Raw genomic sequence first — 18,655 nt, 5'->3', positions numbered from 1 at the left:
ATGACCAGAATGCTGATATGACTTCATCTTCTAATATTAGAGGTTATTCTAAGTAGGGGTTATCTTCTAAGGTATCTTCGATATTGATGTTTTTACTAAACGGTATTTTAATAGATATTCCTTCCATCTTTCTTTGATCTCTTTCAATCAATTATTCTCAGTCAATTGGCAACCTTTGGCATACTACTCAAGATTAGAACCTCCTTCTGAGGTTTGTCAGCTGTTAGCTTTTGAATTAGTCTTGTATTAAAGGAAAAGCAAGACCAGGCAATATGATTCCTTGCAGCCTAGATTTAATTTAACATTAATTATTTTAATGTTTGAAAGCAAAAATGTAAGATAAATGTACTTAAATAGGCTGATACTTTTCTTTTTATCTCTCTCTCTATGTGTGTGTGTCTGTCTGTCTGTGTATATGTAATGGGGTTTTTTTGTTTTGTTAGTTAAATTGTTTCATTTGCTTTACATTTTTTAATCTATTCTTTTTATATTTTTAATGATTTTTCCTCTAGATTGTTTAGTAAAAGGTTATTTTCCTTTATGTACACAAGAAACCTATTATATAACAAACTAGGGTTTTTCTTCTTCTTCTAAAGTTAATGGTGTTTTTTATAAGATTCCACACATTCAATACTATTATATAATTCTTTTTAAGAAACGTCAACTGCAACATTTATAGGATACAATTGCTTAGAGAGAAAAAAGAACATCAAGACTTGAAAATCTGCAGTTATTAACTCCTTCAAATGTCGATGTCTCTTTTCTGAAACATACAGTCTGAGGGACCCTTGGTGCTGTTGTGTTTGGGCCTGGGCCAGCCGTTGCTCCCACAGATGGGAGAGATGCAGCACAAAGTGAATGTGAAAGCCTGGCTGACAGCCAGGAAGATGTGGCAGACAGCCAGGAAGATGTGGTAGACAGCCAGGAAGATGTGGCAGACAGCCAGGAAGATGTGACAGACAGCCAGGAAGATGTGGCAGACAGCCAGGAAGATGTGGCAGACAGCCAGGAAGATGTGGCAGACAGCCAGGAAGATGTGGCAGACAGCCAGGAGACGAGGCCACTGGGACGCAGGATTCAGCAGACAGTCTTTCCTCCCTGGGTTCTTCTGCAGATCAATATATTGATCTACGTAGCTGAAGAGCTATGCAAAGAAGGCATCGCTTTAAGGAGTATTACAAATCATTATAGGAGCACCTGGGCTGGGTGTGGTTCCCTTAATGAGGGCTAAAGGGATAAAAGGGAACAAAGGCCAAGGCAAACTGTGGCTGTTTATCTGTGTTGCTTTGTGGTTCCTGCTTCGAAGTTTCTGTGCCGTTGGAGTTTTCAACCCAGCTTTTTCAGACAAGTGGGAGGTGAAAACTCTGGGACTTGCTGTTTGCTTCAAAGATTCAAAAGGACTCCTGAAACGTCTTTGCTCATTCCAGGTTGTCTTTGTTTGTTTTTCCCTGTGTTTTTTGTATGCGGCTGAAGTAAGCCTTGCATTGTTTTCGGACATTAACAACTGTTTTTTGAGTAAGCTATTTTTGTTTATCTAATACAAGTTTGCTGATTAGCAGAGCACGTGTGTGTTTGATTTCTTTTCCTTGAACTATTACGCATTGCGGAGCCAGTCAGGCAGAACAGATGCTCTCTGAGCTTGCTTATTTTCTTGTAGTCATTTCATTACCCAAATTGGGTAACCTCATCGATGCTAGTCACTGAGCTACAAATATTCTCCTTTATTGTTATGTAAGGTATGCTTTTATTTCCAGCTCACCACTAACCAGGATCTGCAACAGCCAAGTATTAAATGTCTTAGTATCATCATTCAGTTATCACAGAAGCCTGTTATTTTGACAAGATAGCAAATAGAAAAGGCTACACAGGAAGATAGTTAGATATCCAGACTGCCTGGTAACAACCAGGTCCTCTATTCAGGTGGGGAAATGGAGACTGCTGATTGGCTGATTCCTATAAAAGGGCTAGCTCTCAGACTGGCTCTCTGCTGGATCTTGTAACCTCTTCTACCAACAAAGATGCCTTTGTATCTTTGAAGATGCTCTGAGGAAATGATTGAAATGATGCAGCAATAATAGCAGAGGAAAGGAAAAAGCTAGCTACTACAGGAAAAGATAGTGTGGATAACCTTCTGGTACTTGCAGCCTCCACCCCATCCCACCCGACCCCATTGCATCCTACCCAGCGTAATTCTGAGTTGATGATGCAGAAAAGAGGCATGTAGTTGCTTCTGTTAAATGGAGTATATGTATGATGTCGAAAGGAGGTAGAAGACAGAAATGCTGGGTTTCCATTGTTTGAGAAGAACAGACACATACATCCTACGGACAGACCTCAGCTATGTAGCTTTAGTGCAGTTTTAGATCAATGATCACAGAGCCAACAAAATGCCAACTTAATTCTTAATTATGTGAAATTGAATTATCATCCATTCTCAGATTGATCCAGCATCCTTGGGCTGGGCCACGTTGTATATCTGTGTTCTGATGTGCTCAAGGTATCATTCAATCATTGGGAGTCAACTCTTTGACCTACTTCAGGAGTAATCAAGCCTATTTCACAGCGTGACATGAGATAGTTTCCTGGATACCACCTTAATTTTTAGAACAGATACAAATAATAAGCAGGAGATAAAACAACCCAATAAAAATCATTTTGAGAAACAAGGACTATTCCTGAGATTCTATGGATGGTAAACTCAAAAAAAGCTAGATGCTGCATCCAAGCTGAAGTTAAAATTTCCATACCAGTTTTAGGTTAACAATTCTGAATACAAAGCAATATTTTTTAAAAAAAATTAGACCTTGAGTAAATAGTTTAAAAACTGCATCAACCAAAAAACCCAAAATCCACCCAAAGTTAAGCACTTTTAAAGGCTGCTGAATTCACTGATATGAAGCATCCATCTTTAAACTACTCCTATTTATCATAATGCTTAAGTTTGGTTGTTCTTATGTTTTGCTGATTTATTTTAATTGGGAGATAGCTGGCCTTAAGGCAAAAGGGATCTTTATTAATTGGCCTGTCCACTGGAATACATCAAGGTTGTGCACAACCCTGGTTTCCATGAAAAACATGATTCTGGGCAAACAAGGATACAGCCAGAGCATCAGTCAATATTTTCCTAAGTTTGTAGATCAACTACCGAAGACCACTCCATAGGTCCCGGAGCAGCAGCTTTGAAGTAGTTTGAGATGTTCCTGACAGATGGTGCACAATATATCCATGTTTCCTCCAATCATGTAAGCTCTTTGCTCTTTGAAACCAGAGTTCACCACACTCCAAGTAAGTAGCTCTGAATAGACCAATTAAACATGAAGTTTTTTTGTCTGACTCCATATTGCCCATATTATTATATCCATATTATTATATGCTGTTTTATGGAGACCCAATTAATTCAGTGAGGTCTATTCTCAGATAAACAAATCATCTTCATGAAAAGTTATTTCCCAGAAAATGATACATGGAGTTTGTGCAAGCCACTTCAGGGATGGTCCATTTTTTCAAATAAAATAATATGCGTGAAACCAACCATTAAAACAACAACGAGACAACAGCTAACTAGACTGCAGTTTATTGAAAATGATCAGCTGCTAAGAAAATGGGAAAGAAAGCCTTAGAAATGAAGATAGGTGCAACATAATCCGCAAAACTGGCCCAAGATTGAATGTTTTCACAGTACAGTCCTTGATTCCTGATTTCCTGACCATGAATTGTTGCTTGCTCAGGATTCTGCAGGACCGTGTCTTTGTGCAAACCGAACTGTTGAGTGAAAATGCAGTGGTGGTATAAGAAAATTGGCATTTAACTTAGCAGTACAAGTTTGACCTGTCTAACATTGACCAAACATATACAATGAAAACAAATGATCTCCTCAATGAAGCAGGGAACTATAGCAAGACTGAAGAGAACCATTGGTGGGAAGAAGACTCCAGGCAGTGGGGAAACATCTGTTTCATGCACATCACAATTTGGCAGCCACCAGCTAGGCCAAGTATATACAGCATACTTAAGGATGCGGAACCCAGATTCATAGTTGATTAATCTCCCCTTTCTTTCTTGGCTGTCCTAAAATGGAATTTGGTTACCATTTCATGACTGGTCATCGAAAGCAATAGAAGTGAGATGGGCGATGACCTCTGCATGGGCTGGTTGCAGGTTTCCTCTGGGAGCGAAATAGAGACCAGATCTTACACTTTAGAAAACACAGTTTGTTGTTTTCTGGGTAGCCAGAATGGGGTTGAAAGAGTTGTGTAAACACAAGCAGCTAAAAGATGTTCCTTTCCTTTGTGGGGGACCAGGAGAGATGCCTAATATCTTCCGCTTGATTTGGTGCACGAGCTGGACGTGGTGGTTCTTCGGATGACAGTGCCGGAGCCGCTTCCTGAGCCACGAGAGAATCCTCCTCCGCAGACAGAGCCACCAGCCCCTCCACCACTTATGATGCCACCATAGCCTCCACTTCCGTAGCCACTTCCAATGCTGCCGCAGATGCCGCTGCCAGCGCCGCCACCAATGCCGCCACCGATGCCACCACAGATGCCACCGCCGATGCCACCGCCGATGCTGCCACCCATGCCGCCGCCGCCAATGCCACCGCCAATGCCTCCACCGTAGCTACTACCCCGCACAGCTGTAAAGAAAACACAGGTTTAGTACACACATCTTCCACAACTGTGAAAACGGTAAATATATTTGGGGGAAGGCATAAGCTACTTACAGACATGGACTGCAGATCCGGAGCCACAGAGTCTGTTTAAAAAACAAACAACCAGGTGATTTTTGAATAAAATTCTCCTTCATGAAGTAGACAATTGCTCAACAGGTCGAATGATATTTCCATATGATGGTCTACTACATGTGAATCATAGAATTATTAGCTGCAGCTTGAAACTGACAAGCACAAATCACCTAACCAATTTGTTGTTTGCAAGATGGATCCCCCCCCTCTCTTAAATCCCCATTTCATACCCAATGATGGGCTCCTATGGGTAGTCAGGTATGTAGAACAAGTAGAAATGGTTTGGTCAGGTTCGCAGAACTGGTAGAAAAATTTTGAATTTTTTTCTTTTCCCTTCTGGGCCCTGGATATGTTTTTCCTATCGCAGTAAATGAGGTTGAATGTGTATAATTTTAGAAGAGCTCTCTCTCTCTCTCTCTCTCTCTCTCTCTCTCTCTCTCTCTCTCTCTCTCTCTCTCTCTCTCTCTCTCTGTGTGTGTGTGTGTGTGTGTGTGTGTACATACATACATATACAATTTAAATAATAGGTAATGTATATTTTTGTGTGCCTGTGTGTAATATATACAGCATGTACACATATGGCATATATACATAGAATTAAATAGTATATTTTGGATGTTCAGTAATAGTAAATAGATAGGGAAATTGTATCTCTCTGAGGCGAGGAGAGGCCAGGCATCTTAACCCTAACCCAAATCCTTGACGTGAGTGACGTCAAGTTGGCCAGCTTTAATTATTATTATTATTATTATTATTATTATTATTATTATTATTTATTAGATTTGTATGCCGCCTCTCTCCATAGACCCGGGGCAGCTCACAACAATAACAAGAACAGTGTAAGAACAAATCTAATAATTTAAAAAATGCTAAAACCCCCATTATTAAAAGCAAACATACACACAAACATACCATGTATAAACTGTATAGGCCCAGGGGAGATGTCCCAGTTCCCCCATGCCTGACGGCAGAGATGAGTCTTAAGAACTTTACGAAAGGCAAGGAGGGTGGGGGCAGTTCTAATCTCCGGGGGGAGCTTGTTCTAGAGGGTCGGGGCCGCCACAGAGAAGGCTCTTCTCCTGGGTCCCGCCAAACGACATTGTTTAGTCGACGGGACCCGGAGAAGGCCAACTCTGTGGGACCTAACCGGTCGCTGGGATTCGTGCGGCAGAAGGCGGTCCTGGAGGTATTCTGGTCCAATGTCATGAAGGGCTTTATAGGTCATAACCAACACTTTGAATTGTGACCGGAAACTGATCGGCAACCAATGCCACGCATGACCTTTAAGCCACTCCCTTAAGCCACATGATCATCAATCCACTCCCACCTGGTCATGTGGCCAGCAAGCCACACCCACAAAACAAACCACACCCACAGTGTGATAGTAAAAAAAAATGTTGCAGCCCTTCACTGGTCCTACCTGCAAACCAGCCCACAAAGGGAACACCTTTGGGATCCAGGTAAGGTAGAGAGTTGGACCTGGAGTACCCACATGGCATGAAGCACATCAACCTTTCCAAAGGCAATTCCCCAAATTAGGGTGTTAAATATTGACAAGACACTCTCCAACTATTCAGATATTTAAACAGACATTGTTTATATCTATTGGTAGATTTTTAGATTTAGCTTGTGGACACTTGGCCCATTTAAAACCAGACCAGCAGACAAACCTGCTCTCTTCTCCTTCCAGCAGTTTCCTGTACATGGCAATTTCGATATCCAGAGCAAGCTTGATGTTCAGCAGGTCTTGGTACTCTTTCAGGAGGCGAGCCAGTTCTTCCTTGTCTTTCGCCAAGGCGCATTCCAAGTCGTGCAGTTTTTGCTTAGCATCTCGGAGAGCCAATTCACCACGTTCCTCAGCTTCATTAATGTCAGACTGCAATTTGGCATACTGCAAGGCAATGGAGGTAACAAACAGCTCTAGTTGCCACCATGAACATCTTTTTTTAAACTCCTTTTAGATGAAGTATTTATCATGCTGTCATTCTATTTCATTTGGGAAATTTTCCAGGGGCTTCTACCAATAGTGCTGAATATTTCTCTCCCAACTAAATAAATTCATAAATTTAAACCCACTGTAAATAATGGGATACTTCTGTACTATCACTTCCTTGGTGGGACTTGGGAGCTGGAGATGTCCAGATCAGAAAAATAATTAATCCATGTTAGTGTTCTAAGTTCACTGTCTGGTTTGGTTTTATTTCATTTTTTTTAAAAGATCTGATAAAACTCAGCCTTTTTTCAGCTATCCAAATGCAAGAGTATTTTAACATAATTACCTTTAATTACAGTTTAACACAAATGATCTCAAGATAATATCAATCTCTAGAATTAATTTCCATGATGTCATTCTTTGTTAACTTACATTTCCTCAGTGTAGGTTTTTAAAATATAAGTTCTCCCAGGTAAGTTATTTTTCTTTAGGCAGCTTATTTCAGAAACATACTATCTATCCAAAATAGCTTCCTCTCTTTTTTTCCCATCCAAGTGGACTAAGAAATGCTTCTGTTCATAGTATATGTTACAAAGGAGTCTGCCTTGGTGGCAGAATGCCCAGTATAGAAACACACTTAGAGACCAAATCAGATTACTTCGTTGATGGTCCTAGGGATTTGATGGTTCATTGATGATAGTCAGAAACCATGAAGGGCTCAGCACTCTGTCTGAATATAACAATCCTTTTTTATTCTCATGTTCCAGGTGTCAGCTCAAATGCTCAATCCAATTTTTAAAAATGCATTATTACTTCTTATTTATTTGAATGTATAAGCTGCCAACTCTAATGGATTTTGAATTTCTGCCCAGGCAAGCCCTAAATATAAGATCATCTGAAACTTTTTTTTGCTATTGTTCTTTTCTGAAGCATCATCAACATAGAGGGGAGTAAGAGAGCTAAATCATTTACACTCCACTTTTTTTCAATTATCATTCCTTTAAAACACCCTGTTACTATGATTCCTTCTGCTTTTCAATTTTCTGAGATTGTGAACGAGGATGCTTTCTTTCCCTTATTTCTCCAACTATCCTGGTGATCTCCTTATACCACCTCCAGGTTGATGGGGGGGTGGAGTGTTTGTAAGACACTCATTTATATCAAGCTAGATCAACCACCTTTTCAGAAAGCCTTTTCCAGCCATATAATGGTAGACCAGTGTAGTTATTTTCTGTGAATGAACTTATATCTGGGCACGGATGAAATGTGAACTCTTTTCACTTCTCTTAACAATCTCTTAATGCACTTCAACAATCTATAGATATCAGCATGGAAAAGGCATCTTAGAAGCTTCTTTAAGCCTTTTGTTGCAAGGCTTAACATGTTTATGAAGATTCTCAGTTGTCTAGGACCAGGGTAGACAAAATTGGCTCTTCTATGATTTGAGGACTTCAACTCCCAGAATTCCTGAGCCTATCATGCTACCTCAGGAATTCTGGGAGTTGAAGTCTACATGTCATAGAAGAGCCAACTTTACCTACCCCCTTTACCTACCAACTCTAGCTCATTTCACTTATCATCCAAAAAGCTTCTTCGGTTCTGAAGAACTGAAGAAGCTTCTTGGATGACAAGCAAACATCTTCAAAGAAAAACAAAGAAAAGCCAAGTTCCTCTTGAAAAAAAATCTTTGGGACAAGGCTTGACTTATTATTATTATTATTATTATTATTATTATTATTATTATTATTATTATTATTATTTATTGGATTTGTATGCCGCCCCTCTCCGGAGACTTATTGCTGTCTCCCCCCCCCCCCAGTCCCATACAGTGTTTATGGACCTTAATTGAGGCTGGGGAATAAGCCTTGTAAATAAAGAGGGCTGCTGTGAAAAGATTCTCTATCTATATGGTGCATTAAAATGTACAGGTTCTTTTCAGATGGAAGCATCAGCACTTAAGCTTCCCACTTGCAACATGTTCTCCCATGAACCACTAAAGAGCAGATTAAAATTATGAAGAGGCTAAGGACGAGGAACAGAGTTGAATCATTGGCTCATCCAGTTAAGAATTGCTGACAATGACAAACAGCAGATCTTTAAGATTTAAAGATTTATGAAGATTCTCCAGCCCTACCTGAAGACTCCTAAGACATTATTCTTGCCAAACCAGTCTTCTATCGTGAGCTGCAGCCCTTTCTTGGTACACAGCCTTTCCTTTTCAACCACTGGTTCAGTGCAGAAAAGATTCTATCCCCAAACCAATGCAATTCACATTGCAACACCCATTCCATTTTGCTACCCAAGCCAACTATATCACACCTGGATTTATTTAAAGATAATGCAATTCATCTTGTGTACAAGAAAGCTCAGCTGCGATGATGCAACAAGATGTGTGGTGCTGCAGTTCAGCTCTTACCACGCTGAAAGATGGGAGAAGTAATTTAAAAGGATTGCAGGTGTCAATGAAATGTGTTAAATTACTGAGTCAGAATGTTATCTGCCTGAGAAACAAAAATGCTTCAAGATCTTAAATCAAATGATAAAAAACAGGCACTTAAATGGCTTTAAAAATAGGCAAATGTCCTAGAACAGAGGTAGGCAAAGTGTGCTGTTCTATGACATGTTGAAATTTGTGGAGTTGAAATCCACAATCATAGAAGAGCCCACTTTGCCTATCCCTATCCTAGAATAAGATTTTGTACAAACCTTCACTAAGAGATTCTTTCCCTTTGTAGCGGTAAATTCAACACTCATGTACCCTGTTTTCCCCAAAATAAGGCATCCGCTGGTAATAAGCCCAATCAGGCTTTTAAGAACATGGCAATAAGGCCAAGAGCTTATTTCAGGGTTCAAAAAAGTATAAGACAGGGTCTTATTTTGGGCAAAACACAGGTAGTGACCTCGATCTTCCAATGAGATTGAATTGTAACCCTTCCCTGCACACTCCATACCTGCTTCTTGACATGCTCAATTTCTGAACGCAGTCTCTGGATGTTCCTAGTCAACTCTTGAATCTCCTGCCTGGTGGTGTGCAGATTGTCACCATGCCGTCCTGCTGTGTGCTGCAGAGCTTCATACTGTTGGGCAGAAAAAGTGTAATTATCCATTTTGCTGCATCAGCCCAGTGGATGACAATGGAAGCAGAACAGCTCAGGGATGGCAAAGGATGGCCAAACAAACATTCCTAAATTACAATTTTTCCAGCAGACCCAGCCAGCATAGTTAATGGTAAAGGATGCTTGAAGTTGTACTTCAGCCACTTCCAAAGAGCCATGATTTTCACATTTTATATTGATTTGACATCAGTTTGATTATTATGATTCCCAGAAAGGGCTTTGTAAATAATTGCGAGTACTGAGTCCATACTTAAGAACTTAGGGCCAAGATGTAGAAGCTGCTAAATCATTTTGTATTAAGGGGATGTTATTGTTTTTATATCATTTTTATTGATTGTAGGCCGCCCAAAGGAATTGGGCGGCTTACAAATCTAAAATTAAATTAAAAAATTAAATTAAAAAATTAAATTAAATTAAATTAAATTAAATTAAATTAAATTAAATTAAATTAAATTAAATTAAATTAAATTAAATTAAATTAAATTAAATTAAATTAAATTAAATTAAATTAAATTAAATTAAATTAAATTAAATTAAATTAAATTAAATTAAATTAAATTAAATTAAATTAAATTAAATTAAATTAAATTAAATTAAATTAAATTAAATTAAATTAAATTAAATTAAATTAAATTAAATTAAATTAAATTAAATTAAATTAAATTAAATTAAATTAAATTAAATTAAATTAAATTAAATTAAATTAAATTAAATTAAATTAAATTAAATTAAATTAAATTAAATTAAATTAAATTAAATTAAATTAAATTAAATTAAATTAAATTAAATTAAATTAAATTAAATTAAATTAAATTAAATTAAATTAAATTAAATTAAATTAAATTAAATTAAATTAAATTAAATTCATTGTAATTGGCCAAATCTGGGCTCAGTTGAAGAATCTATACAAATGATGTATCAACCTCTATCATATATAATGAAGGACCATTTTGCTGCAGATAATTGTTCTTTTTATATATTGTTCAGAAAATTAAGAGGCTTAAAAACTTAAAAAAGAATTGATTAAACTAGGGTACCCACAGTTGACTATTTATGTTCTTTTCTAGCCTGTGTGTCAGCTCTGAGATTTGGCATCTTTAGGATTGACTGGTTGCTCCTTGGCCAGATTTTTAGGCCTCATCGTTCTCAGCCTTCCTCAGTCTGGCCTATTCCAGATGAGATGGGACTACATTTCCCAGAATCCCAAGTGAGCACAACTGAAAACATGCAAGATAAGTACAGTATTCTACAACTTTGGAATGTGCCAGACAGGGGAAAGCTGATCTGTCCTGAGAATATCAGTGAGGGAATTTGCTGTAGAGGCTTTCTTCAGAGAATTATCTATATTGTACTTTGGTGAGGGAATTACAAATTCAGCTTTAGAAGTCTGCAGAGAAACTAAAGTCCAATTTGCAGGGACTGCATGGAGAAAGAGAACAACCGTTTAAATAGCAGTCTCAGCAAATGAGTAGAAGCGGAAAGTCCCTACTGCAATGTTCTGCGATTTTGTAGTTTGAATCCCCAGTTCTTGCTTTCTGGAAAAGCATAAGATAAATTAGGCGCTTTTATTGCCTTGTCTCAGTGCAATTGCTTACCTGGGTGTGATACCAGGCCTCAGCCTCAGCTCGGCTACTGCGAGCAATTTCTTCATACTGGCTCCTTACTTCATCAATAATACCTTCCAAATTCAAGTGGGTGTTATTATCCATGCTCACTACTACTGAGGTGTCTTGGCCTCCAATCTGGTACTGAGAGATTTCCTATAAAGAATTCAAAAAAGCTTGAGTTATGTTGGTAATCTGTCTCACTTTTCCCCTATTTCACTACTGATTAATTATTAGTTTTACTCTCCATACCATGCCTTTTTTAAATTCATACTTTTATTTAGAACCCCCTTCTCGTGTTTCTTTTACAACGGCTTATTTCATTCTGTAACACAAAAAAGCTTTGGCCAAATCTTAGCCTTTCCCTGTATCATTTTAAAAAACAACCTTTTTTGAAAGATTTTCAGATCTGAGTTGTTTAAATTGCAAATGCAAAGGACAGAATCCAGAATTCAGAACAGAATTATGACTTTCAGTTTAAAATAAATGTCTAAACTTCAGGGTGTTAAAGAGAAATATGGGAAAGCAAGGGGAAAACAAAACAAAAAACATGGCTGGCGGAATGTAATGAGGATTTCAGTAAGCAAAAGTGAGGTTTCCCTGAATAAATCACCTCACGACTATCTAATTTTGATCTTCGGTCCACTCTTTATCTCATGCTTCATCTCCTTCTTTTTAAGCTGTAGGTCTATCTGGGGCTTGTTTTTATCAGGCTCAGAATGAAAGTTAAAATGGCTACTGAATTGAACCCTGTTTACTGACCTTACTATGGCCCTGTGTGCATTCAAACTCAGGAGAAGCAGTTAAACAGGGGTTAACTGAACTTTGTGGCATCTGCATATGGTCTTGTGTGGCAATAATGATGTAACGAAAATATTTAAGTACAGTTACTCTACGACTTATGACTACAATTGAGTTCAAAGGTTCTTTTGCTAAAGGAGACGGTTAAATGAGTTTTGTTCCACTTTATGACCTTCCTTGTCACAGTTATTAAGTTATTATTATTTAACATGGTTGTTAAATAAATCTGCTTCCCCATTGACTTTGCTTATCAGAAGGTTGCAAAAGGTGATCACATGACATCAGTAGTGTTGGGCGAACCGAACCTGCAAAGTTCGAGTTCGGGTAAAGTTTGGGTTTGGGTTTGGCCGAAAACCGCGAAATGCCGCCACCTGGGAGGAGAGTGGGGAATCCCATCGTGGGACTTCCCACCTCCTTTTGCTTGCGGCGCTGCAAGAAAAAGGAGGTGGGAAATCCCACAAAGGGATTCCGGGGGTGGGGCTTTGATGTCACGGAGACTACTTCCTGGCCGGCCAAAACGGAGAGGAAGGAGTCTCCATGAGGTCAAAGCCCTGCCCCCGGAATCCCTTCGTGGGTTTCCCACTTCCTTTTGCTTGCAGCACCGCTGCGGCATCCTTTTTCTGTAAAAATAAAAGGAAGCAAAAGGAGGTGGGGAATTCCCCACCTCCTTGTTTATTTTTACAGAAAAGGATGCCGCAGCGGCTTGCTGCAAGCAAAAGTTCGGGTTCAGTGAACTCACCCGAACTTCACAGCAAAGTTCGGGTGAGTTCGCCAAACCCGAGCTTCATTGGGTTCGCCCAACACTGGACATCAGCATACCACATCCATCATAAATATGAGTCAGTTGCCATGCTAGTTAATCATGTGATCATGGAGATGCTGCAACAGTTGTGTGGAAAATGATCACAAATCACTTCTTTTCAGTGCTGTTGTTTAACTTTGAACATCCCTAAAGGAACTGTTGTAAGTTGATGACTACCCATAAAAGAGAGCTGGAAGAAGGAATGGTTTTCCTCATTCCTGTTTCTAGGTCTCCAGTCACCTCTGGTTTTAGATAGGTGTAGAAGGAAGAGCAAGTCAGTCGTCTGGGCATTATAAGAACATTTGCTGTTATAATGTGGAGGGGGTTTTGCATTTGTAGCCAACATCGCTGAAAGGTGTGTCCTGTGAAGATGCCCTTTATGAAATAAGATTCTTTCTTGGGAGAAAAGATTTATGGTATACATAAAGACAAGTCTGAAATTGAGTTGAGTGGGATCTGAAAATACCCTAGTCTTTCTAGCCAATGGAACTGAACCATTCCTTACCAGTTCAAAGATTCTTCTCAGGAAATTAATCTGATCAGCCAAAGCACCAACTCTTGCTTCCAAGTTACTCTTGGACAAATAGGAACAATCCACATCCTACAAGGATCAAGAAGAACGTTAGTGTAAATCTTCAACAAGTCTCATCGCCAGTTGGACCATACCTGAATTCTTTTTAGCAAGTCTACACAAAGAGCCTTGCATGTTCCTGTTAGGTTGTTTAATTTTAAGTCTTTAGCTCTCAGTTTTTGAAAGACCTCATCAGTAACATGTGAAGAAACAGTACACTAGAAAATACTGTATATGCAGGATAAAATTGCTGTTTCTGTTCTCCATTGTGTAATTATGAACAGCAAATCTTTTCAGATCAAATCAAATATCACTAAGCTTCAACACATGATACCTTGCTTTTATATAAATGAAACAATAGGTTCATATTTTAAAAACATATTTTTTTCATCTTTTTGACTAGTGTAAACCTTACCCTAAAAGGATCCATTATGAATTACAGGGAGAACATGTTTACTGTTTCAACATTATCAGGAGCTATTGAATTTATAAATACTGTAGATGCATGACACTTTTTAATGGTTAAGGAGAGAGGTTAATAAGTTTTAATTCCAATGTCAAATTATTATTTTTAGCCAAATCTGAGGACCAAAATTAGTTGTCTGGATTCTCTGTGCAGTTTGCTAATAACAAAAGCCATATAAAGATTAGGAAAATGTGAGATGATAGGTGATAAAGATTAGATAGACCGGTAGATGAGAGAGAGGGAGAGAGGGAGAGAGAAGGGATTACTAAAAAATGCTATACGCTTTGTGAGAGGAAATCAATTGCAAAACCTACATATTTTTCAGGGTAATCTTGCTAGTGGCTATGCATACTTCTCTAAATCATAAATGTGCATCAAAATATTATGCATTCACATTTTTGTATAAACTTAACAAAAAAAATCTTGTTCATGTCAAATGAAACTTGACATACGAAAATCCAGAAATTTGGTCCTGTCTGTTCATGGTTTGGTATGTATATATGTATTGTTTCAAAATACTTTTAATATGCCAGGCTCCCTGAAGATGGAAAACAAATGTATTCAGGAGGTTCACAATTTGATACCATGCTGCTTTTCCATATGCAACGAGATTCAAATATGGAATGTAATCCTATAACTGCATCATGTAGCCTTTTTGGCAACAGCATCAGGAACAACAAAAAGATAGGCCTACATTGGAAAGACATGCACATTGTTGATCCTGGTGATTTAGTTATTAAAAGTTGGAGAAATCTTAAAGAATGATTCAATTCTGTCCGTAGAGCATGCCTTCCATGTTTGTAGCAAACTGCCAGATGTTTCTCACCTTTTTCAGCACAACAAAATCATTCTCAGCCGTTGTGCGCCTATTGATCTCCTCTTCATACCTAGAAGAAAAGGCAAGGTGAGTTTATTGATTTCTTGACCAGGATTTTGACTACAGTCACACCGAGACTACAGAAGCCAAGCTAAATCCTAAATACAAGAAGTCAAGATAAATACAAAGCTATCATAATAAACATAATGAATAGAATGTGAACAATTTTGTCAAAGAAGCCTTAAGAAATTAATTCTCCCACCTTATGCTGATTGTAATGTTATCCCCCAACCTTATATCTATAACATTGGACTGCAATATTTATGTTCTCCAGGGCTTGGAGCAACACATCCAAAGAACATTCCTTGTGGAAAGGTTTCTCAAGAATTGTGATCAGTGGCATTATTGTGATCCGCTGCTCATCTAGGGGACAGACTGTCACCTGACTGCAAGTGCCAAAGGGAAACAGTGGTCTGTTGTTTCTGAGGTTCTCACTTGTTCTTGTAGTCTTCCACATAATGCTGCATACTTTGGAGCTCTGTCGCCATCTGTGTCTTCTGGCTGCGGATATTTTCAATCTGATTCCTCAAGCCATTGAGGAATTGCTGGAACTGACCATCCAGATTCATAGTTGGGCCAATGCCTTGTGTTTGCTGTTGAAGGATTTGCCATTTGGTTTGCAATACCTTGTTTTGTTGCTCCAGAAAGCGAACCTATAAAAGAAATTATTTGAGGTAGTTGCCACCACAATACATTAGGATAACTGTGGGAAAGATTAACAGCAAAGTTGGACCCTTCCAGCTAAATTAACCTTAATTGAGAGATAGGACCAAACCCATTATGTTCTATTCTCTATTTCACTTTTCTTTGTAAAATTAAAACTCTGATCATCTGGGAATGAGATGAAGAACTAAAGGACACAAGCATCTTGAGAAGTTTATGAATCTCACTGGTCTTCCTTCAGCTGCCAGTTGAAATCAATCAAGAGCTTGTTCGGTCTCCTTCAAACACTATTCTGGCCCAGGCACTTTATAAAGGCCTATGTGATTGAGCAAGAATATTCCAGCTAGAACGCATCCAAGGAATGTAAATGCTGCCTCTTTTTTACTAGACTACAAATGATAGACACAAATGTTTTGAGTAACAAGGCATCATTGTTTGAAAACTTGTGATAGTTTTCATGCCCGGCATTTGCACTGAGCCATTTTTAATCCTTGGCATCTCCAATTACAGCTTAGGTAGGAGGGTTTGGAGGCCAGCAACTGATTTAGCTATTACAAAATATCTTTTTTTAAAGGTTGTATGAATATATAAGGCATATATAAGGTAATCAATTATATTTTGTCTTATAAATTCCAACCATGCTAGTTTTTAAAAATGGCATATATAAGGTAATCAAGTATATTTTGTCTTATAAATTCCAACCATGCTAGTTTTTAAAAATGGCAACTCTTTCTGTTATCCCGAAATCATTTTGAAAATCTATTACATAATGAACACTCTAATCACTTTTCTGGTTTTCCACTACTTCCCAGACATTTGCTTCTATTCAGTTCATCCATTTCCAACAGCCTAACAAACAGAAGCATTTTAAATAGTTACTATGAGTCTTTGTAGGTCTCATGATATCAATGTTTCTTATATTATTCTATGTAATTTCCAAATAAAGAAGGTTAGTAAATGAATTCACGTCAGGAACTTTAGACCTTATTAGAATGTCAAGCACAAAGTGCATCAGGTTTTACCAGCTGACATGCATTCCATGACACCAATAAAAAATATAGCACTTTCTGTTCTGTTAACCTACCTTGTCAATGAAGGAAGCAAACTGGTTGTTGAGGACTTTGATCTGCTCTTTCTCTTGATTTTTTACTTGCTGTATTTGGGGGTCAATGTCTACCCGGACTGGTCGAAGAAGACTTGGATCCACTTGGACACTGCCAATACCTCCAGCTCCAATGCCGCCAAGTCCTCTCCCACCTCCTATTCCTCCGTAACCACCTCCTATTCCTCCGTAACCACCTCCTATTCCTCCGTAACCACCACCTATTCCTCCATAGCCACCTCCTATTCCATAGCCACCTCCTATTCCTCCGCAGGTACCTCCTATTGCACCAGTGCCACCACCTATTCCTCCATAGCCACCACCATATCCCCCGCAGATGCCCCCTCCATAGCCAGATCCATAGGAAATCCTTGTACCTCCACCATAGTTATGCATACTTCTGCTACCATATTGGCCTCTCATACCACCGCTGTATCCTCTGCATGAAGAATAGCTACGCCTGATTCCACCTCCAGTGCCACCACCAAAAGCAGAGCATGAGCTGTAGCCCCTTCTGCTCCCCTGGGTGCCTTGGCAGATGGTCTGGAAAGACATTGTTGTGTTCAGGTCAAAGGAGCAACAGAGAGAATGAAGAGGCCTAGTAGCAGCTGCGGCAAAGTTTAAATAAAGGAGTAGCTGGAGAGTGCTGTGCCCAAAGAAAGCCGAATCCCTCTGGATCCAGAGTTGGGATCAGCCTCCCTTTTATATATTCCAGGGAGGTGTTGGATTTGATTTTGCATGGGCGGGAAAGAGGATATTATTATATTGTGTTCGTGGCTTGGTGTGGTTGACAGATCTTCATCTCCAGTTTACCAAACATTGACTCTACCCATCAGGACAGCCCTTCTTACCAAAAGAAAAAAGGGAAGGCGAAAACGAGGAGGAGGACCAGCAATAGTGCAATATATTCAGTGACTAAGATGTCTTAAGCTTGATTATTGTACCTGATGAGTAGACCTGAGACAGAGCAATTGCCTTTATTCTCAATGGCAATGGTATCAGCCTCTCCATCTGCTATTCAAATTGCAGAGTCCCAGGGAAGGCAGCTGCTGTGCAGACTGTCAAGCAATAGCCCGGCTTTCACAATTCCCAAATCACGCCCGCAATTACAGCCTGAGTATGCCTCGATGTGGAAAATTGCCTATGGCACCTTAAGAGCGGTTTTTCAACTTGCAGTTCATAGAGCATCAACATCACCTCAGCAAATCGTTATTTGAAAACTGCTTTGCCTGATAGGATAGGATAGGATAGGATAGGATAGGACAGGATAGGATAGGATAGGAGGAGAGTACAGTGCTTTTTTTAGAGGCAATTCATACAGTTTTGGACTGGGAGCATCAAGGATCTAGCTTCAATATAATTTGAATCTTAGGGGCAGGAAACCAGCTTGCAAAGAATGAAGACCAGCTGCTAATAACAGAAGAATTTATTTATTTATTATTTTAATTGTCAAATAAGAATAGGATAGTAGTATATATAAACATAACATAGGAAGTGATGTTAAAAGAAGACAATAGGACAGTAGGACAGGGACGGTAGGCACAATGGTGCGCTTATGCACACCCCTTACAGACCTCTTAGAAAAGGGGAGAGGTCAGCTGTAGACAATCTAAGGTTGAAGGTTGAAGAAATGAGCACATGTGAGTGATATGGAATGGTAGGTGGAAGGAAGCAATGGAGACCGGCAAGTGCCTACTTTCTCCCACTGAGATAGGCAAAGGAAAATGCAAAGAATTGTCAGGTTAAGCAAAAGCAATAAAAGGATGGTTATGTATGGTTTGTATGAGATGTATGATTGTTTTTTATATTAAGGGTTTTAAATTGTTTTAACCATTGGATTTGTAGTTTTGTTGTGAGCCGCTCCGAGTCTCTGGAGAGGAGCCGCATACAAATCTAATATTATTATTATTATTATTATTATTATTATTATTATAATAACAACAACAACAACAACATAGACAGCAATCACTTGTGATACC

General features: G+C 38.8%; 1 protein-coding gene across 1 annotated transcript; it reads right to left on the bottom strand.

Annotated features, from left to right (window-relative positions):
* Positions 1-4,310: 4,310 nt before the first annotated feature.
* Positions 4,311-17,231, bottom strand: LOC139158697 (keratin, type II cytoskeletal 5-like). The gene is made up of 9 exons (XM_070736024.1): positions 16,659-17,231; positions 15,347-15,564; positions 14,861-14,921; positions 13,503-13,598; positions 11,386-11,550; positions 9,626-9,751; positions 6,412-6,632; positions 4,721-4,752; positions 4,311-4,633 (listed from the first exon to the last, which is right to left on the bottom strand). Exons 1-9 carry the CDS (start codon positions 17,229-17,231, stop codon positions 4,311-4,313), a joined length of 1,815 nt encoding a protein of 604 aa, XP_070592125.1.
* Positions 17,232-18,655: the final 1,424 nt, after the last annotated feature.

The sequence above is a fragment of the Erythrolamprus reginae genome, chromosome 2 (genome assembly GCF_031021105.1).
Source record: "Erythrolamprus reginae isolate rEryReg1 chromosome 2, rEryReg1.hap1, whole genome shotgun sequence".
NCBI classification, from domain to species: Eukaryota; Metazoa; Chordata; class Lepidosauria; order Squamata; family Dipsadidae; genus Erythrolamprus; species Erythrolamprus reginae.
The sequence above is the reverse complement of the archived record's forward strand: the minus strand, read 5'-3'. Positions and strand labels throughout refer to the sequence as shown.

Coding starts and splice junctions, on each gene's coding strand:
- LOC139158697 (XM_070736024.1), bottom strand. CDS start 17,231: ATGTCTTTCCAGACCATCTGCCAAGGCACCCAGGGGAGCAGAAGGGGC. Junction 14,922..15,346: donor GTGGAAGACTACAAGAACAA/GTGAGAACCTCA, acceptor CTTTTCTTCTAG/GTATGAAGAGGAGATCAATA. Junction 11,551..13,502: donor TGAGAAGAATCTTTGAACTG/GTAAGGAATGGT, acceptor AATTCTTTATAG/GAAATCTCTCAGTACCAGAT.